Genomic DNA, 19,894 nt, shown 5'->3' with positions numbered 1-19,894 from the left:
AACATTTTTAATAATACCAACGTGAATAAACCAACACCCATAGACCATGCATATACTTTGTCACCTACTCATATTATCTAGAACTTGTAGAAGTCCATCAATATAGCTTTTATCAATGACTTACATGCATATTAAGAAATTAAACTGCAGAAAAATATGCCCCTAGCCGCAAAAAAATCTAAGGGGTCAAAGTGTCACTAAGGGATCAAGGTGTCATCTTTGGTGAACAATTTTAAGGGGTCAAGATGTCAAGGGGTCAAACCGTCTAATATTCCTTTAATGATAATACCCGGTAAAAATAACAGAGTTGAGTGTAATTTTAATCAGTTATATTTTTTCAACTCCTAATAAAGGATTCCCACTCAAACCTATGAGTTACGAACTCAAACTGCTTTCCTATTTATTTAGCTCTACAGTAGATAGCAGTAATTCGATTTATTTTCAATATACTATAGGGTCTGCACTTATATAAATTTAAACACTATCGAACAATGATCGATTCATGAATATGAGTGCGGATTAACTTGGTAGAACGCCTAACAACACCAATAAGATGTTTTCATGTAGACCAAGACTGGCTGGATGTTTATGTTTTCTTATTTATACAGCTTAATGTTTTTCACAATCGATAATTTGTAGACATGAATCACAGTTTGCGAAGCAGCTGATTGTTTACATAGTTGCCACGAAACGTTGATTCCGAATGAATCCGAATGAGCTATTATCCAATCAAATACGCTGTAGACCAATTAGTCACGAGAAAGTTTACACTACCGGGTTAAAATTGGATACCAAACAGGATTAAAATGTATACTTTGCAAAGACAATAGATTATCGGATTTAGATGTACATCTAAATGTTATAACAGACACAGATATACAACTTCGTCAGATTTAAACTTTAACGTTATAAAAAATGACTGATATAGAAGAATATATTTTTGATGAAGATGGGAATCCGATCCTGCAATGTCCTAATTTTCCGCAAGAAGAACGTTTGTTTGCTGACGAGGAGGACTGCAAGGACATTTTCCACATCAAAGGAGATGGATACGATGTCACTTTGTCCGTCGGGTAAATATGTAACTTCTTAGGCGAAATAAGCCATAATATTTAGTTCTTTGTCAAATGCTAGTGGATTTTGTACTCCTTAGGATTAAATGTGTAGCGGTTCTCATACGGATGGCCTCGGTAGCTCAATTACAGTAAGCTGAAGGTCCGAGGTTCGAGTCTTGGTGAAGACTGCATATTTTTCCTGAGACTGTTACATGTGGAGGTTCCACCAAGATGTTCACCTGTAGACTCAAGTTGGAGCCCATGCAGGGTGAAGCAGTTTGGCTGGGGTGTGCATCTGAATTCGGTTAACAGTCTGCAACAGACATCTTCTTCTTCCTGTTAAGAGCTGGGATCTTTAAAAACCGTAATTAGCTCTGCGAGACTGAGTCTGTGTAATGGCTTTCAGTCTCCAAAAGTGTCATTTAAAATTCTTTAAAATTATTTACAATGTTGTCAGTTCAGTGGTGTGGTGACAGGCCACTCCAGCAAGAGGGACCAGAAGGCTTCCAAGGTAAGAGCTGTAACAACAGTCATGGGGAGGTTATTCCACTCCCTAGCCGTGCTAGGGAAGAAGGAGTTGGCATATCTGTTGTCACTGATGCGGTCTTGGAAGAACCTGTGTTGGCCTCGAGTGCGAGCATCGCTGCATTGTAGGTACCTGTCTGAGGGGATGTCAACAAGATTGTTCTGTATTCTGAACATCATTGCTAGCCTGATCTGTCTGCACCGACTTTCCAGTGACTCCCAGCCTAGGTCCGATAGCATATTCGTGACACTTTGGCCAGGAGTACCAATGGCTCGCACAAAAAGGGAAGGTCTATAGCGGTATTCGTATCGGGTGGCCTCGGTAGCTTAATTAATTGGTAGAGCGTTGGCATGGTAAGCTGAAGGTCCAAGGTTCGAGCTCTGCTCGAGGCTGCACATTTTTCCTGAGACTGTTACATTTGGAGGTTCTACGAGATGTTCACCCTTTGAGCCCATGCCTGGTGAAGCAGTTTGGCTGGGGTGTGCATCTGAATTTGGTTAACACTGTCTGCGACAGACATTGGCCAGGAGTGCCAATGTCTCGCAATATGAGGGAAGGTGTGTAGTGGTTCTCATATCGGGTAGCCTCAGTAGCTCAATTGGTAGAGCGTTGGCATGGTAAGCTGAAGGGCCTAGGTTCGAGGCTGCACATTATTCCTGAGCCTGTTACAAACGTAAGGCCATAAGTCTCTTGCTTATGAATTATAGTGTCATTCATTTTCCAAACCTGTGGAATTGATGAGCCGTGCTCTGCACAAACTGAACCCGTTTCTGTTGCCTTAGCCTTATTGTGCAAATCGGGATGGATTATGCTATGATCTAATATTTTGTAGTTTTATTCTCTCTTAAGACATGATAGACCACCAACAGTCAAAAATTATCATGCTTCCTAAACATACTTTTATTTGGACTATGTTTGCATATACCTGGTGCTGGGTCAAGCTAGACTGACCACAAGACAACTTGGCGAATTACAGAAAATAAATTTATGATCCATTTAAACCTTTAATTAAATGATTAAAGGTATTATTTCGTGTTTTTAAATTTTACTGTCATTGCTGTGATATAATGGTGTGGATAATTTCCAGGTAAAAAGAAGGGTTTATTCAAGGGAAAAGGTAAAGGCGAGGATCGTAACACTGTTATGCTGAAAGATGTTTTTGGCGTCAAAACAAAACGCAAGAAATCCAATCAAAGTTCGAGCGAGGAAGGGATTTGTGTTGGTAAGTTTTTGCAGGGCACGTCATAACCTATGAAGCTTACATTTCTGTATTCCAAACTGGTTACATAGCATCACTTGTTAATGCCAACACTCCAAGTCAGCTCACATTGTTGGGCTCAATGTCAAACTGTTGATGTCAGTACATTAATTTTGTAGCTATGTCAATATTATCTGTATCATATGCAAATTTTACTCCAGTGCTTAGAAAGAACTTGATGTATTAGATATTACTAGTACTGTAGCAACTACAGGAAAAAATAGTTATGTGTATACAAATTTTATGTAGTCTTGACTGTAACGGAGAAACTTGTATGGATAGATGTCAGGTCATGATCCAGAACAGAACTTCTAAATTGATAACTTATAGTGATTTAACTGCCATAGCAAATAGTAACACCAATTCCATTAACACTGAGATCATGTGTCTGTTTTGGAATGTTATAATTTTATATTTGAATTCATATTTTAATAAAGAGATGAGCTGACATCTTTTTCAGGATTTTCTCTTCATGTTGCTGATACGTTTGGTCCAAACACGCTGTCAGAGAGGTTGATTGTGTTTGAACACCCCAGCGAAGCTCTGTGTTCAATGTATGTAAGGAAAATACAGGAGTACATGACAGGTACAGCCTAATTTTCTTTTAGTCTCTAATTTGAATAGACACTATTTATCAGTTCTTTCAAAAGCTTTATCCTAGTAGAACTCACAAGAAGTTACATTAAAAGCTGTTTAGTCATTATCCTGCCAAATTTCTATAATAAACTTGTCCATCTTTCAATTTGGGCAGAACCATTAACTGTTTAAAGGGGTGCATACCAAAAACGATTCTGACTAAATGGCGAACAGGGCAGGTCATAATCAGACTGCATGGATGTGCAGGCTGATCATGATCTGCACTGGTCACAAAGGCGAAATCAGTTGAGTCTAGCATGACGATGGTTAATGCTATGAACTATTAATACACCAGCAAAAGCAGACATCAACATCATAGGGACACATCTTGTCTTCATCTTATTCAATATTAATAGTCTTACATGACTTGAATATAATTTTTTTTTTTCAAAATAACCACAGTCATGTGATACATACTTTAAATTGCTGACACACAAAAAATGAAGTATAGTGGAAACCCAAAGAACTTGTTTTCAGATGGAGCATACCCATAGCAGAAAGTTTGTTTAATTGGCTTAACATTGGTTTCAGGATATTTTTTCATTTATGCAGCAGCTGCCAGTTAACCTGACCAGTGTACCTGAGTTCTGTATCAGTACTGACTTGTTCTCCACATGTGTAACTTACAACTTCTCTACAAATGAAGATGTATAGTTGGGGGACTAATTTCTTCTGCTATCTTTGTCAAATTGTTACAAAAGAAACATACACCACATGACCTTCCAATTCATAGTCTTGTACTCAGTGTTATGCTAATCATGCAGTTTGCATGTACCAATAAAGTTATAATAATGTTCATCATTGTTTTGGAATTTTTCTCACAGAAATGCACAGTCGGCCAAAGTCCATCAAGCTATTTCTACAAACTCATGCTGGTAGTAAGAGTGGTAGTTCAGTCTACAAGAATAAAGTGACACCATTATTTCAAGCTGCAGATGTACATGTGGACTGTGTAGGTAAGTCTGCCACCTTAATGTCTTTATTTCTTCCATGCAAACTCCAGTTTACTTACTACATTCAATGAGTATATATTTCCAATAGGATATTATACAGTTTAAAAGAATTTTGATGTGACAAAGACATAAAAGTTGTATCTAGTAAGACTGTGTTGTCTGGGTAATTTTGAGTTCTCCTGATGTGTAACACAGTGATACTCAGGTGTGAATTTCTTTATACAAAAATGCAGGTGAATTAGATTAATAACATTGGTTGGGTACTTATTTTTACGTATGTCAAGACAGCATATATCTACAAAATAACATCTTAGTGAGAAAATGAAATTCCTATACAGTTTAATTTCAAAGAAATCTACAAATTTGTGTTGTGGCAAACTACTAGGCAATGGAGATATTTACAATCTGCACATGATACCATGGATTTAGCTACATTATTTTCAATTATTTAAAGAGGCTAATATAAGTAGATGTCCCAACCATGCCATGAGAAAACCAACATAGTGGGTTGGCGACCAGCATGGATCCAGACCAGCATGGGCATCCGCGCAGTCTGGTCAGGATCCATGCTATTCGCTAACAGTTTCTCTGATTGCAATAGGCTTTGAAAGCGAACAGCATGGATCCTGACCAGACTGCGCGGATGCGCTGGCTGGTCTGGAATCATGCTGGGTGCAAAGCCACTATGTTGGTTTTCTCATGGCACAGCTCAATTATTTTGTTGTTTCAGAGGTTCAGCACAATGAGCATATAAAGCAGGAAATGGTGCACATAAACTTGGAGGATTTTGACTGGTAATTGTTCTCACTTTCAACTTACTCATTGTATGGAGGGAGAGCTAAAAATCTTTTAACATTTTTATTTAAATTTAATCTGAAAATTTATAATGTTACCAGTATTCAAGATTTTAATACAAGATTAGTTGCCACAATACATGTATCAAAAGTTGTCAGTAGCAGAGTAAAGTACTATGGAAATTTGATTTTTATTTACTACAAGACTTAAATTATATTTAAAGAAAGTTTGACAATACTAAAGAATTTGTTTCGTGTACTCGACCATTATGATAACTTGTTAAGCACACTTGAGATAACTGTACTCTGTATGATATTCCAGTATTGTTGCAATGGGTGGAGATGGAACAGTCAGTAAGGTAGCTGATGGTTTGTTGGCAGCTTCCCAGAAGAGAAAGGATATAGACCAGAAATCTGGCTTTACACCAACAAAAGCTGCTTTACCTCTGGGTATTATTCCTATAGGTAAGACATTTCTTGTCGTATAATACTGTGTTACAAACTTAGTAACTTCTTTGTTCATTAACACTGCCCCAAGCTTGTACCCATCATCTTTTCATTTTCATTAACACAGCACAAGTTTTGCTTGCTCAAGTAATGCTGTAATGTTTTTCTATTGCTCCAATTTAAAGGATTTAAACAAAAATAGGCAGAAACCTAGATCTTGTCACCTTGAATACTAGTTTAAGAAATACATGTTATGAAAAATTTGATAACGAAGTAACACTAAATGTAAATCCATACATGGGAAGAATTTCAAAAAAGTAACTGTTAATGAAGACTTGCCCAGAGAATTTGTAACATGTGTTGTTAATTTATTATTTCTTTTCTCATCTTAATACATTTAAATTAAATTATTTGTTAAACTATGCAGGGAACCCACTTGTTTGTTATATAAAAGTATTTAAACCCTATTTATTTCTGCTCAAAACAAAATGTGGTTTGCAAAAAAAAATGTCATGCACGAAAACGAAAGTACAATTTGACAGTTGGCGGTAAAATGAGCCGATTGTTTGTAACACTGTCCGTGACGACGTTCCGCGACTATATCATTATCGAGTTTGCCTCCAGGCATGATCAAAACAGGTAATTATCGACTGGTTACGTTTACAGATAACATGTATACATGAAAATTTATATATTGAAATTTTATAGCTGGGCGCTAAGATATTTTAGCCAGGCGCGGCGCCCGGCTGAAAGGGCCTGGGTAGGACCCTGCCACCAACTGGGAAACAGAATTACTTTTACCTTAGTAAATCTTGTGTAGACAATACTAGACACCAAAATATAAAACACAAGAGATAGGTGTAACAGAGAAAGAAGTTATTTTGAATTGTTTTCTGCTGATAAATTTGAACATTTTAGGTATTTTATTTGTATTAGCAGGAGGGGCCCTGGTAATAGTACGGAATTAACTCTACCAGAATTGTACATGCTGCAGCTTAATTGCCTATCACTCAGTAGTTTCTATACCATTTCAAAGGTTTCTGTACCACTTCAGGAGATTCTATACCAGTTCAAGGGTTTCTGTACCAGTTTCAATCATATTACTCATAGTAATCTGGTATATTTGTCTTGTTTTTCCAGGATCAACAAATGACACTGTACGTTCAGTAATGGGCACAGATGATGTAACAAGTGCGGTACTCTATATTATATTGGGAAGGTCCATACCTGTGGATGTCTGCTCTGCCTATAGAGAGGATAAATTCATGCAGTGGTGTTTTAACTGTCAGTATGGATTTGCTGGAAATGTATTAACTTTCAGAAAAAGATACAAATCACTTGGAAAGAGAGGCCTGGAACCTGCTTTTATTAAGGCCCTGACCAAAGCAAAATTAAGGTATGAAGTTTTTATTTTACTGTGTAATCTCACTTTCCCCATTATTGGTTTAATGGTTCAGTTTTATATAAATTAAATCTAATGTTTAGTTCACTTTTTAAGAGAACTATAATAATCACTTCCAGTTGAAAACAAATAAAAATAGAAGAGTCCAAATGTGATTTTGTTTCAGTTTCCGGATTAAAATAGAAACTTTTGTCCATTGTCACAGTGATAAATGGTATTATATGTAATATTAATAAAGGACACATAGTTTTCATAATTTCAGGCCCTACAAGTGTGATGTTGAATATATACCTGCAGATAGTTTACCAAACAACCGCAAGTTTCAGCCATGTTACAGAGGGTATGTAAAGTTTTTTTGCCAATATTACAAGTTTTAAATCCTCTTTAAGTTAACTCCCAAAACAAAAATGTGACTCTTTAAAAATTACTATGAAAATCAAAAATTAATAATTTGTGGATTTCATCAACCAATGAAAACATAGAAAATTCCCATTTATTTTATTAAATAACTTGTAATCCAAAAGATAACTCCAAAGAAATAATAGCTTTGACCAACACTATATTTTTTTCCAAATAATTATAGTTCTCTCCCCTTAGATTATGGAACATAATACAAAACTGAATCAAATAAATAGATAATCTCACCAGACATCAGAGTGCTGTCGTATTTTCTGCAGTGAGCTCGGTTGAAATAAAAGCATATGAGCCGCGCCATGAGAAAACCAACATAATGGTTTTGCGACCAGCATGGATCCAGACCAGCCTGCGCATCCGCGCAGTCTGGTCAGGATCCATGCTGTTCGCTAACGGTTTCTCTAGTTACTATAGACTTTGAAAGCGAACAGCATGGATTCTGACCAGACAGCGCGGATGCGCAGGCTGGTCTGGATCCATGCTGGTCGCAAAGCCACTATGTTGGTTTTCTGATGGCGTGGCTCATATTATGACGTGACTGTTTAAATTTCTCCTGTTATAGTTGTGACGTCTGCTGGAACGAGGAGGTAGTTGATGATAACAGTGTCACTGAAGATCTCGTGCAAGCATTTGATCCACTGGCAGAGTCAAATAACAGTGATACATTAGTCAGTGAGTAACTTTTCATACTACTTTATTTAAATGACAGGATGAATGGATATACAGTATCGTAAAATCATTTAATTTCGTGGGCATGAAATTTCATGGTTTTGGTCAAAATGGCACTTTCGTGGGGATATAAATTCGTGGATTTTTAACTTTTGAACATAAAATGAATGGCAAATTTTTTTTGTTCGTTGGGATTAAATTTCGAGGATTGACTCAACCACGAAATCCACGAAGATTAGTCCCCCACGAATATTAATGGTTTTACAGTATATGGACGCAGCACAAAGGTACATGTTGAGTGAAAGTCAAGAACGAATGTTAAACATTTGTTAATTTTGAGGACAGTAGAAAGTAAAAGCATTAAAAGTAAAGAGGATATTTTATACAACACTCATTAATTAGGACGGCTATGGTGGCCCAATATCTTTTCCATTTAAGTACCATTGCTCTCAAGGTCAAGCTCACAAATACCCTGTTTAAGTATAACACAGACTACACATACCAATTTGTAGTAATATTAGATATCCACACAAATCTGAATTGACATTGACTTTACAAGTACCAGTATTTATATTGTGTGAATATAATAACTCTATCAAATATCATTCAACCAAAAAAGTCATAACTTTAAATATTTTCATCTTGGCTGTGTACTGATCACTCCTATACAGTTTATTCTAAATTCCATCAATACTAAAATTACTTTTAAGGACCATAGTTCTGCCAGATGCCATTCTACCAGAAAATGCTGATGATATGTGAAAATAGCTTGATGATAACTTTTCCAAAAGGTTTGGTGGATATCCAACCAGTAGTTTCAAAAAAGTAGTCAGGACAAACCAAACTTTTGTGACAGTCTGACAGATAGATGGACAAACAGACCAGGATTACAGTAATCAATATCTTCTGACATATTGGGAGACATAATTTAATTAATAGTACTGATATTCATTCCTTTCTCTCCAACAGATCTTGCGGAGCACGAGGATACACCATGGAGGACTCGCAAGTTAGATTTCCTCAATATAGGCTTGTTCACCATACCAGGAAGATCTGAATTAGCACCAAGGGGTATGAGTAAATACACACATCTCAACGATGGAGTGATAGACCTTATCCTGGTGAAAGATGCTCCACGGAAAGAGTTCATACGGATGTTGAAAAGATTAACAAATGCCAAAAATCAGGTATGATATTTGAAGCATTTTTATTGTATCGCCTTTGAAAGGGAGCAAACATTTTAAATTGTGTGTCATATTTCTAGAATGGTTGTAAGTGTTTCATATTGTACATATTCATTGCAGTGAAAAGTCATAGTAATTAGAACTTACTGATCCAGTCTGTCCCATTTTGTACACACTCTGTGAAGTATGAATAGGATTAGAGATAGTGCTAGAATGTGAACACACTGAAATATAGCATTTTTATTTCATAGGCCTATAACTCCTCCAAAAACTATTCAACCTGAAAAGCCATAAATTATGCATATTTTTACTTTGTACTGATAAATCCTGTATTGTTTAATTCAAATCCCGTTAGTACTATAGGAGACATAGTTTGGACAAATTTTAATCTGAAATTATCTATAAGGAGCCAAAATTTTGCCAGAAATCATTCAACCAGAAAATGCTGGATTATATTAGATTAGTAAGAATTATGATCTGTTATATCATAGAAAATAGATATTTCTTGATTTTTTTTTTTTTTGGTCCTTTTTACTGGAATGCTTTGAAACTTTATATTTTTTTTATCATCAGCTAGTTAGTAAGAAGGTTAAGAGTTATAAATCTTTTCTTGCATATTGTCTTATGTCAAGCACTTAGAAATGAATGTTGGCACCCGCAGTGGTGCAGTTGTTGATACAAGAACACATAAACTTTTAATTGATACATCATAAATGAGGTAATTTACCAGATATGATATTTACATGTTAATATGCAAGAATATAAGATTTATTTAAAATTACTTATTAGGCTTAGTAATTGACTATTGTAAAGCAGTGTAACATAAAATATAAACAATATACGATAATTTAGACCAAACCAGTATATATTAAAGACATAAATGTTGTTTTATTTCAGCTTGATTTCCCATTTATAGAAGTGTTGCGTGTTAAAGAAGTGAGATTTCGACTTCGACTACCAACTGGTTTTAAGTACAATGACTCTAATTTCAATGAAATTGACTATGAAATTGAGCGCAGAAAAAACCTTCATATGGGCGCAGCAACAAAATCCATGGAAATTTTAGATATAAATGAATTAAGTGATTCCGATGAGGAAGATAATCTATCAAAGAGCAGTAACTCTACCAGTAAAACTGTGCAATCTCTTTCAACTACGACAAAGTCAAAACCGCCATTTAAAAAATCACAAAGTGTTCAACAGTTTTCATCAAAATCATTAAAGCGTACCAACACAGAGACATCAATAAAAGTTTATAATTCAGTGGATTCTGAAGACGACGATGATGATGATGATGATGACGATGATGAGAACAGTGATAGTGACAACTCAGGGGAAATAGTTGTAAGTTTCGATTATTTTGGTACTTGCTGTATCTGATGTAGAACACTGCACAATAGCTTATGCCTAAGAAGGGTGTAGAGCACCTTCCCCTAAACCCCTGACAATTTAGCAAGCTTCACAGGAATGTTCTTTGTGTGGTCCTTTTTTCAGATTCTTTCAAATCTTAGGGTCATCCATGCAGGCCTAGTTGCTGTGGCAACCCAAGTGAAAAGCTTCAAAAACTGCTCAGAGACTGCTAGCCTGAAATTGAGATGATTTCACAGAAATGTTCCTTGGGTCACCCTAAGCCAGATTTCTTCAAATTATTCTGTTTTCCTAAAAACGACTGCCAGGGTCCAGGTCTAGTTTTCCTTCTATTAGCTCATCTGATTTTTTGAAAAGAAAATGATGAGTTATTGTCATCACTTGATCGGCGTCGGCTTCGGCATTGCCTTGATAAGTTTTATGTTTAGGTCAGCTTATCTCCTAAACTATCAAAGGTATTGCTTTGAAACTTGGAACACTTGTTTACCATCATTAGCTGACCCTGTAAACCAAGAAACATAACTCCATCCTGCTTTTTGCAAGAATTATGGCCACTTTTGGACTTAGAAAATATCAGATTTCTTGATTAAGTTTTATGTTTAGGTCAGGGTTTTTTCCAAAACTATCAAAGATATTGCTTTGAAACTTGCAACTGTTGTTCACCATCATAAGCTGACCCTGTGCAGCAAGGAACATAACTCCATTCTGCTTTTTGCAAGAATTATGGCCCCTTTTGGACTTAGAAAATCTGATTTCTTGGTTAAGTTTTATGTTTTAGGTCAACTTTTCTCCTAAACTATCCAACGTATTGTTTTGAAACTTGCAACACTTGTTCACCATCATAAGCTGACCCTGTGCAGCAAGAAATATAACTCCATCATGCTTTTTGCAAGATGTATGGCCCCTTTTGGACTTAGAAAATATCAGATTTCTTGGTTAAGTTTTATGTTTAGGTCAACTTTTTCTCTTTAACTATCAAAGCTATTGCTTTGAAACTTGCAACACTTGTTCACCATCATAAGCTGACCCTGTACAGCAAGAAACATAACTCCATCCTGCTTTTTTGCAATAATTATTGCCCCTTTTTGCACTTAGAAAATCAGTTTTCTTGGTTGAGTATTATGTTTAAGTCATCTTTTCTCATTAACTATCAAAGCTATTGCATTAAAACTTGCAACAGTTTCTCACCATCATAAGCGTACGCTGTACATCAAGAAACATAACTCTATCCTGCTTTTTGCAAGAATGATGGCCCTTTTTAGACTTAGAAAATCATGGGTAGGACAATATTTCTATTATACAAAAAAATCAGATGAGCGTCAGCACCCGCAAGGCGGTGCTCTTGTTTCTATATGGAACATTTATGTTAGCACCATTCCAAAATAATTTCACTGCAATGTTTCTTGAGTGTCCCTCAACTAAATTCGTTGGTATAATTCTGTTTCATTCAGAAGACTGCCTTTAGGAGATGGGACTAGTGTTTTCTGTATGGCTGAAATTCACAGGAAAGTTTTTTAGGGGACTTTCAGAGGCCTTTATGTCATTTTTGTCAAGCCCGTTTGCGGAAGCGAAGACATAGTTGTCCAAATGGCTGTTCGATGTATGTGCATGCGTGCTTCAGGATTTGTTTGTCTGGACCATAACTTTGACATGCAAAGAGCAATCTCGTTTATATTTGGCATGAATATTCAGTGAGACAGAGTGTCTTGTGCAAACCACAGGTTCCTACCTTATTGGTCAAGGTCACACTTGGAGGTCAAATGTTAAATTCAATAATGACTTTGTCTGGAGCATTTTTTCTTCATGCATGGAGGGATTTTGATGTAACTTGGCACAAATGTTTACAAACATGTGACGGAGTCTCTTGCGCAAGAACCAGGACTCTAGGTCTAAGGTCAAGGTCACACGTAGAGGTCAAATGTCAGATACAAGAATGACTTTGTCCGGAACATTTCTTTTTCATGCATGGAGGGATTTTGGCACAATTGTTCATCATCATGAGACGGAGTGTCATGTGCAAGAACCTGGAATTACTTCCCTTTGTTGTTACTATAAATAGCTTATATTGTAACTTTTTGCAGTCATTTTTTATTTGGCATAAATGTTTGCCTCAGTAAGACAAGGTGTCATGTGCAACTACCAAGTCCTTTTGGCTGTTGGTGGGATCGACATGTTGCCCGTAGGCATCTAGTGTTAAAATGTTACAAACTTGACTGCAACTGGGCAGGACTACTTTTCCCAATATAGCCTTTTAGAAAACTTTGAATGTCTTCTCTTGAAACCTCTGAAACGATTAGCCTGATTTCAGAATAATTTCACAGCAATGTTCCTTCGGTGACACTCTAACAAATTCCTTCAGGTCCTTATGATTTGTCTAAAAACATGGCTAACAGAGACTGGACTAGTTTTCTCTGTATATGGATATTTGGAAAATTTTTGAACATCTCAGAAACCGCAGGTCAAATTTTAAAGTAATTTTACAGCAGAGTTTCTTGGGAGACTGTCTACCAAAGTTATTCAGGCCAACTTTGAATCTTAGTTTACAGACTAGGTTCATCATAACCACCCTATTTGATCAGTCAACATTAATGCTAACCATAACATGATAATCTGCCTTGTCACAATGTGCAAAATTCACGCCCCTAACCTCAAGGTCAAGGTAACAGTTTATATTAGATAAGTATATCTTAGGGTCAGTTTTATGTCGTGTCCAGAACTCTGCCATCCATTAAGCATTTTGAAATAATTTTTAAGACCCTAGCTTCATTGTCAAGGTCACAGAGAACAATACTTCTAGGTTATGTTTAATGTCTGGTCCAAAACTTGGTCAGACATTAAGACATGCCCCATGCCTGCCATTTTATGAGTCAGAGTCACAGAGGAATTACGCTTCCGTATAAGTTATTTTGCTGATTTTGACAACCGGTACATGAACTTATCAACATTATGATTTATCAGGTCTTCCATTTTTAGTAAATGTTTGTTTTTCAGATGCATTCATTGTCCTTTGTGATTCAATAAAATATTTCTGCAAAGTATTTTTTGAGCATTTTAGGAGTGTTTGTTCCATTCTTAAATGAAAAGAGTATTTTTTACAGTCCATCAATTCAGTGGGTGTGAGAACAGTGAAATCAGCACTTGCTGCAGACCAGAGACTATGTGGACCAGCTTATAGACCAACATTTGCTGAGCAAGATCGAGCCAGACGGAATAGAAGGTTACAGAAGAAAGAAGAGAAGAAAAAAGCAAAAGAAGAAATGAGAATGAAATCTGTCTGGAATATTGACAATGAGATCAAAGCTGAAGATGTTCTAAGTTTTAGGTAAATTAGAATTTATTGTGTTACCTAAGGTAATGATTGATATAAATGGTCCTTTTAGACACTTTCTTGTAAACTTTAACAATGCTTTGTATGTAACTGACAAAGTTTTTATAATTGAGCTGTTGCCATTTATGATTTCCAGTTTCTGGCACAACAGGGATTTGCAAGAAGTGATCCACCAAATGCCAAATACTAATTGAGCCTCGCCATGAGAAAAGTAACATAATGGCTTTGTGACCAGCATGGATCTAGACCAGCCTTCGCAGTCTAGTCAGGATCCATATGGTTAGCTAATGGTTTCTCTAATTGCAGTAGGCTTTGAATGCGAACAGCATGGATCCTGACCAGACTGCAAAGATGCACAGACTGGTCTCGGTCCATGCTGATCGCAAAACCACTATGTTGGTTTTCTTATGGCATGGCTCATTTGTTAAATTTTCAGTGGTCAAGTATCTAAGCTTTCAAAAACACTTTATCCTAACAAGTTGTTGTATCATACTACTTTTTTAGCACACCAGAGCATCAAGTTTTTATGGTGAGGTTTAAGGACTGCTGAATGTCTGTTATCTGTTTATTAATGTATTGTTCACAGTTTCTTAAAAGAAATTATTCTAAACCATCAAGCCAATTTCAACCAAACTTACTTCAAAAGAATGCTTTATGGTCGGTCCCCTTTCAAATTTCTTTAATATAGGTCACCAATGAGAATGTTGAAGAAAGTGAAAGCATCTCAGAAACTGCTGGCCCAATATAGATATCATTTCTTAACAGTGCCCCATAGTGAACCTTTACTAAGTTCCTTCAAATCTTTCTGTTTTGTTAAAAAACATTTCCGCCAAGGAGCGGATATGGCTATGGCTAAATCCTCTTTTCTGAAACTGCTGGCAGATATTCTTTGGTGGCCTTGTACCAAAGTCCTTTAAGCTTCTCCTACCCCCTTCAGCTCCAACTATCTTTTTAGCTCGACTATTCGAAGAATAGTCTAGCTATTCTACTCACCCTGGCGTCGGCGTCACACCTTGGTTAAGTTTTTGCATGCAAGTACATACAGCCATCAATTAAAGGCATATAGCTTTGAAACTTATTTTTTCTTTTTCTAGGTCAATTACCAACCTCTCTGGGTCAAGTCCCATAACTCTGACATGTATTTTGAGTAAATTATGCCCCCTTTTGGACTTAGAAAATTTTGGTTAAAGTTTTACATGCAAGTTACTATCTCCAAAACTAATGCAGATATTGATTTGAAACTTCACATGCGTCTTCGGGGTTATAAAACTAGTTGATAGCAGCAAGTCCCATAACTCTAACTTTCATTTTGGCCAAATTATGCCCCCTTTTGGACTTAGAAAATTCTGGTTAGTTTTGTGTGCAAGTACATACAGCTATTTCTAAAAGGCATATAGATTTGAAACTTATTTTTTTCTTTTTCTAGATCAATTACCAACCTCACTGGGTCAAGACCCATAACTCTGACATGTATTTTGGGCAAATTATGCCCCCTTTTAGACTTAGAAAATTTTGGTTAAAGTTTTACATGCAAGTTATTATCTCCAAAACTAATGCAGATATTGATTTGAAACTTCACATGTGTCTTCGGGGTTATAAAACTAGTTGAAAGCAGCAAGTCCCATAACTCTGACCTTCATTTTGGCCAAATTATGCCCCCTTTTGGACTTAGAAAATTCTGGTTAAAGTTTTGCGTGCAAGTACATACAGCTATTTCTAAAAGGCATATAGATTTGAAACTTATTTTTAGCTCGACTATTCGAAGAATAGTCTAGCTATTCTACTCACCCTGGCGTCGGCGTCGGCGTCACACCTTGGTTAAGTTTTTGCATGCAAGTACATACAGCCGTCAATTAAAGGCATATAGCTTTGAAACTTATTTTTTCTTTTTCTACGTAAATTACCAACCTCTCTAGGTCAAGTCCCATAACTCTGACATGTATTTTGAGCAAATTATGCCCCCTTTTGGACTTAGAAAATTTTGGTTAAAGTTTTACATGCAAGTTACTATCTCCAAAACAAATGCAGATATTGATTTGAAACTTCACATGTGTCTTCGGGGTTATAAAACTAGTTGATAGCAGCAAGTCCCATAACTCTGACCTTCATTTTGGCCAAATTATGCCCCCTTTTGGACTTAGAAAATTCTGGTTAAAGTTTTGCGTGCAAGTACATACAGCTATTTCTAAAAGGCATATAGATTTGAAACTTATTTTTTCTTTTTCTAGATCAATTACCAACCTCACTGAGTCAAGTCCCATAAGGCTGACATGTATTTTGAGCAAATTATTCACCCTTTTAGACTTTGTGCAAAATTCAAGCCCCTAACCTCAAGGTCAAGGTAACAGTTTATATTAGATAAGTATATCTTAGGGTCAGTTTGATGTCGTGTCCATAACTCTACCATCCATTAAGCATTTTGAAATAATTTTTAAGACCCTAGCTTCATTGTCAAGGTCACAGAGAACAATACTTCTAGGTTATGTTTAATGTCTGGTCCAAAACTTGGTCATACATTAAGACATGCCCCATACCTGCCATTTTATGAGTCAGAGTCACACAGGAATTACGCATCAATTCCCATAACTCTGACTTTCATTTTTGCCAAATTATGCCCCCTTTTGGACTTAGCAAATTCTGGTTAAAGTTTTGCGTGCAAGTACATATAGCTATTACTAAAAGGCATATAGATTTGAAACTTATTTTTCCTTTTTCTAGATCAATTACTAACCTCACTGGATCAAGTCCCATAACTCTTACGTGTATTTTGAGCAAATTATTCCCCTTTTTGGACTTAGAAAATCCTGGTTAAAGTTTTGCGTGCAAGTACATACAGCTATTTCTAAAAGGCATATAGATTTGAAACTTATTTTTTCTTTTTCTAGATCAATTACCAACCTCACTGGGTCAAGTCCCATAACTCTGACATGTATTTTGGGCAAATTATGCCCCCTTTTGGACTTTGAAAATTCTGGTTAAAGTTTTACATGCGAGTTTCTATCTCCAAAACTAATGCAGATATTGAATTGAAGCTTCACATGTGCCTTCAGGGTTATAAAACTAGTTGATAGCAGCAAGTCCCATAACTGATATGCATTTTTGTCAAATTATGCCCCCTTTTGAACTTAAAACTCTTTGATATTTAACCTTTTTGGGTAATATTTTCCTGCTTTTGGGACAATATTTCGAATAGTCGAGCTTGGCTGTCTTATGGACAGCTCTTGTTTCTTTTCTAGATCAATTACCAACCTCACTGGGTCAAGTTCCATAACTCTGGCATGTATTTTGGGCAAATTATGCCCCCTTTTGGACATTGAAAATTCTGGTTAAAGTTTTACATGCGAGTTTCTATCTCCAAAACTAATGCAGATATTGAATTAAAACTTCACATGTGCCTTAGGGGTTATAAAACTAGTTGATAGCAGCAAGTCCCATAACTGATATGCATTTTGGTCAGATTATTGCCCCCTTTTGAACTTAAAATTCTTTTGATATTTAACGTTTTTAGGTAATATTTTCCTGCCTCTGGGACAATATTTCGAATAGTCGAGCTTGGCTGTCTTACGGACAGCTCTTGTTTACTTTAAATTTTCATGATATTTTTTCTCAGTGACACATCATCATCCACAAATTTTAAGCCAACCAGGTCACACTGTTTATTTTGATTAAATATAGGTACAGTTAGAAACATTGTCATTTGAAGTAAAAATAGGGTCACTCAGTCAAGTTATAGATAAATCTTTTTAACACTCCAAAGTGATATACATTGAAACTGATCAGTTTTGTCATGATAAAATTTAGGTCTGTTCTATAACTTTAAAGATATTTCCCAAGGTCTAATTATAGAAGATCCTTTTTAACACTCTGAAGGCCTCATTTCCCACTAATATGTGAAATTTGGTCAGTGTATATACATGAAACTTTATCAGAGTTTTTTTTTTCTCAATGAGGCCTAGATCAGTTTTAAAACCAGGTCATCTGATGTCACAGGTACAATATCAGGTTAGTGATACAGGCTCTCATGGTTGTCTAGTATTGTCATCAGCTAGTGATTTATAAGTTTTAACTATTCCTGTCATTTATAATCATTTTCTATGTTGTTGATATTAAGAATGGTAGGCTTGCTGACTTTAAATCATTTACCCTTCCCTTGGGTTTGAAACCTTTATCAGGATGTACAGTATTTTCATGTGAGGAAGTTAACAGCTGCATGGCGTACAGAAAATCACTGGTTCTAACTGCATCCTGTCTGAAATAACACAAGAAGGAACACCTGGAATGTTTCCTACCAGAAACAGCTTGAAAGTTGCCATATCGCCTATGACTGTGACAGTGTCGTGTTAAAACAAACCAAAAAGGGAAATGGCAGGACTTGCAGAAAAGCTGGTATTTAATTTCTGTTTATTTTTTGTTCCACTTTCAGAGCTCACCATGGCTTGCTGAGAATCTACGGACAGGGTATATCTCCGGACACAGTTGTTTATGAACCAACATTGTTATGTATTCCAAGAATGTAAGAATCTTAGTGAATCTGCTAACTTACAGCTAATGAACCAACGTGCTTGTAATAACACCAGAAACCTATATGGACAGATATGCTTATAATAATATAAGTAACCTATATGCACAAACAAATGCCAAAATTGATCATGCTTCATGCATAGAAAAGCAACATGCTTATTACACCAAAAAGCAGTGTTTCAAACAAAGAAAATCTACATTACATGCTTCTAGAACCAACTTTAATTTCGGATTCACCAGTGCCTGATTTCACAAAGGAGATCGATTTAATGTGTTCCAAGAAATATTACAACAATAGTTGTATAAATTATATGTGTAATAGTATGTAGATTTTAGATGTGGTGAGAGGTACTTTACGAACTACTGCTAGGTGAAAATAAAAGAAAATTACTGCAGGAAGATTTTTTTTTTTTAAGAGCAAACTTGAAAATGGAAAGAAGATCATAAAAAATATATACTTTTAGTTGGTAATTCTTTTTGCACAAAGTAACATGTTTTTTTTTTTGTTTGAGTATAGTTGAAGTGGAAGTTTGTAACAATATGTTAATATTAACTGTATTTTTTTTTTTTTTAACAAATTTGTGAAGTATAGTTGTCAGAAATACTTATGAGATACACTTGGCTAAATATATTTTGAACATACATACATGTACTCAGGTAGTGACTAACAGCAAATTTCATATTCTCCATAATTATGCAGTTTAGGCATTCTCCATTTTTCATGAAAAGCAATGTAGGCATTGAAGTAAATCTACCTTTTAACAATACTGATTTGAAAAAGGAACGTATGCAATCACACGGAAATTGCCAAGTATCGTTACGGGCACACTACTTTAACTCTTACCCTGCTAAATTTCTGTAATGGACTGTCCATCATTCAATATGGGCAGTACCATTTATTATCTGAAGGGGTGTTCACTGATGATTTACTGACTGAATAGCATAAAGTGCAGACAATGATAAGCCTGCACTGATGTGCAGGCTGATCTTGGTCTGCACTGGTCGCAAAGGTAGAATCACTTGCCACCAGCAGGCTAAAGATTAAAGGATGTTGTTTCGTTTTTTCATCATATATTTAAAGTATTGACCACTCTGGTTAAATTGAAAAACTTTTATCATTTTTGACAGACATTTGCAGGCTAATATAGGTTTTAATGTCAAACTCTGTTTTGTTTAGACATACCAAATATTTTTTACAAATCAATATCCGTCCATTTTATTAACAAAATGAATTTTAATGAACAGTATTATAATTTATATTATTTTTAAAAATAATTTGTATGTATGATATATTGATTTGGAACTAGCCATGATTGTAAGAAAACTAACCCCACTACTA

The 19,894-nt window shown here is 35.8% G+C and overlaps 1 protein-coding gene across 1 annotated transcript; it reads left to right on the top strand.

Annotated features, from left to right (window-relative positions):
- Positions 1-764: 764 nt before the first annotated feature.
- LOC123543331 (uncharacterized) lies at positions 765-19,124 on the top strand. The gene is made up of 14 exons (XM_053517950.1): positions 765-1,073; positions 1,518-1,744; positions 2,669-2,803; positions 3,300-3,425; positions 4,300-4,431; positions 5,159-5,222; positions 5,545-5,687; positions 6,810-7,065; positions 7,334-7,411; positions 8,048-8,157; positions 9,124-9,341; positions 10,236-10,682; positions 13,805-14,028; positions 18,458-19,124. Exons 1-14 carry the CDS (start codon positions 916-918, stop codon positions 18,549-18,551), a joined length of 2,412 nt encoding a protein of 803 aa, XP_053373925.1. The 5' UTR covers positions 765-915; the 3' UTR covers positions 18,552-19,124.
- Positions 19,125-19,894: the final 770 nt, after the last annotated feature.

The sequence above is a fragment of the Mercenaria mercenaria genome, chromosome 11 (genome assembly GCF_021730395.1).
Source record: "Mercenaria mercenaria strain notata chromosome 11, MADL_Memer_1, whole genome shotgun sequence".
NCBI classification, from domain to species: Eukaryota; Metazoa; Mollusca; class Bivalvia; order Venerida; family Veneridae; genus Mercenaria; species Mercenaria mercenaria.
This window is presented reverse-complemented; position numbering and strand designations above follow the sequence as displayed.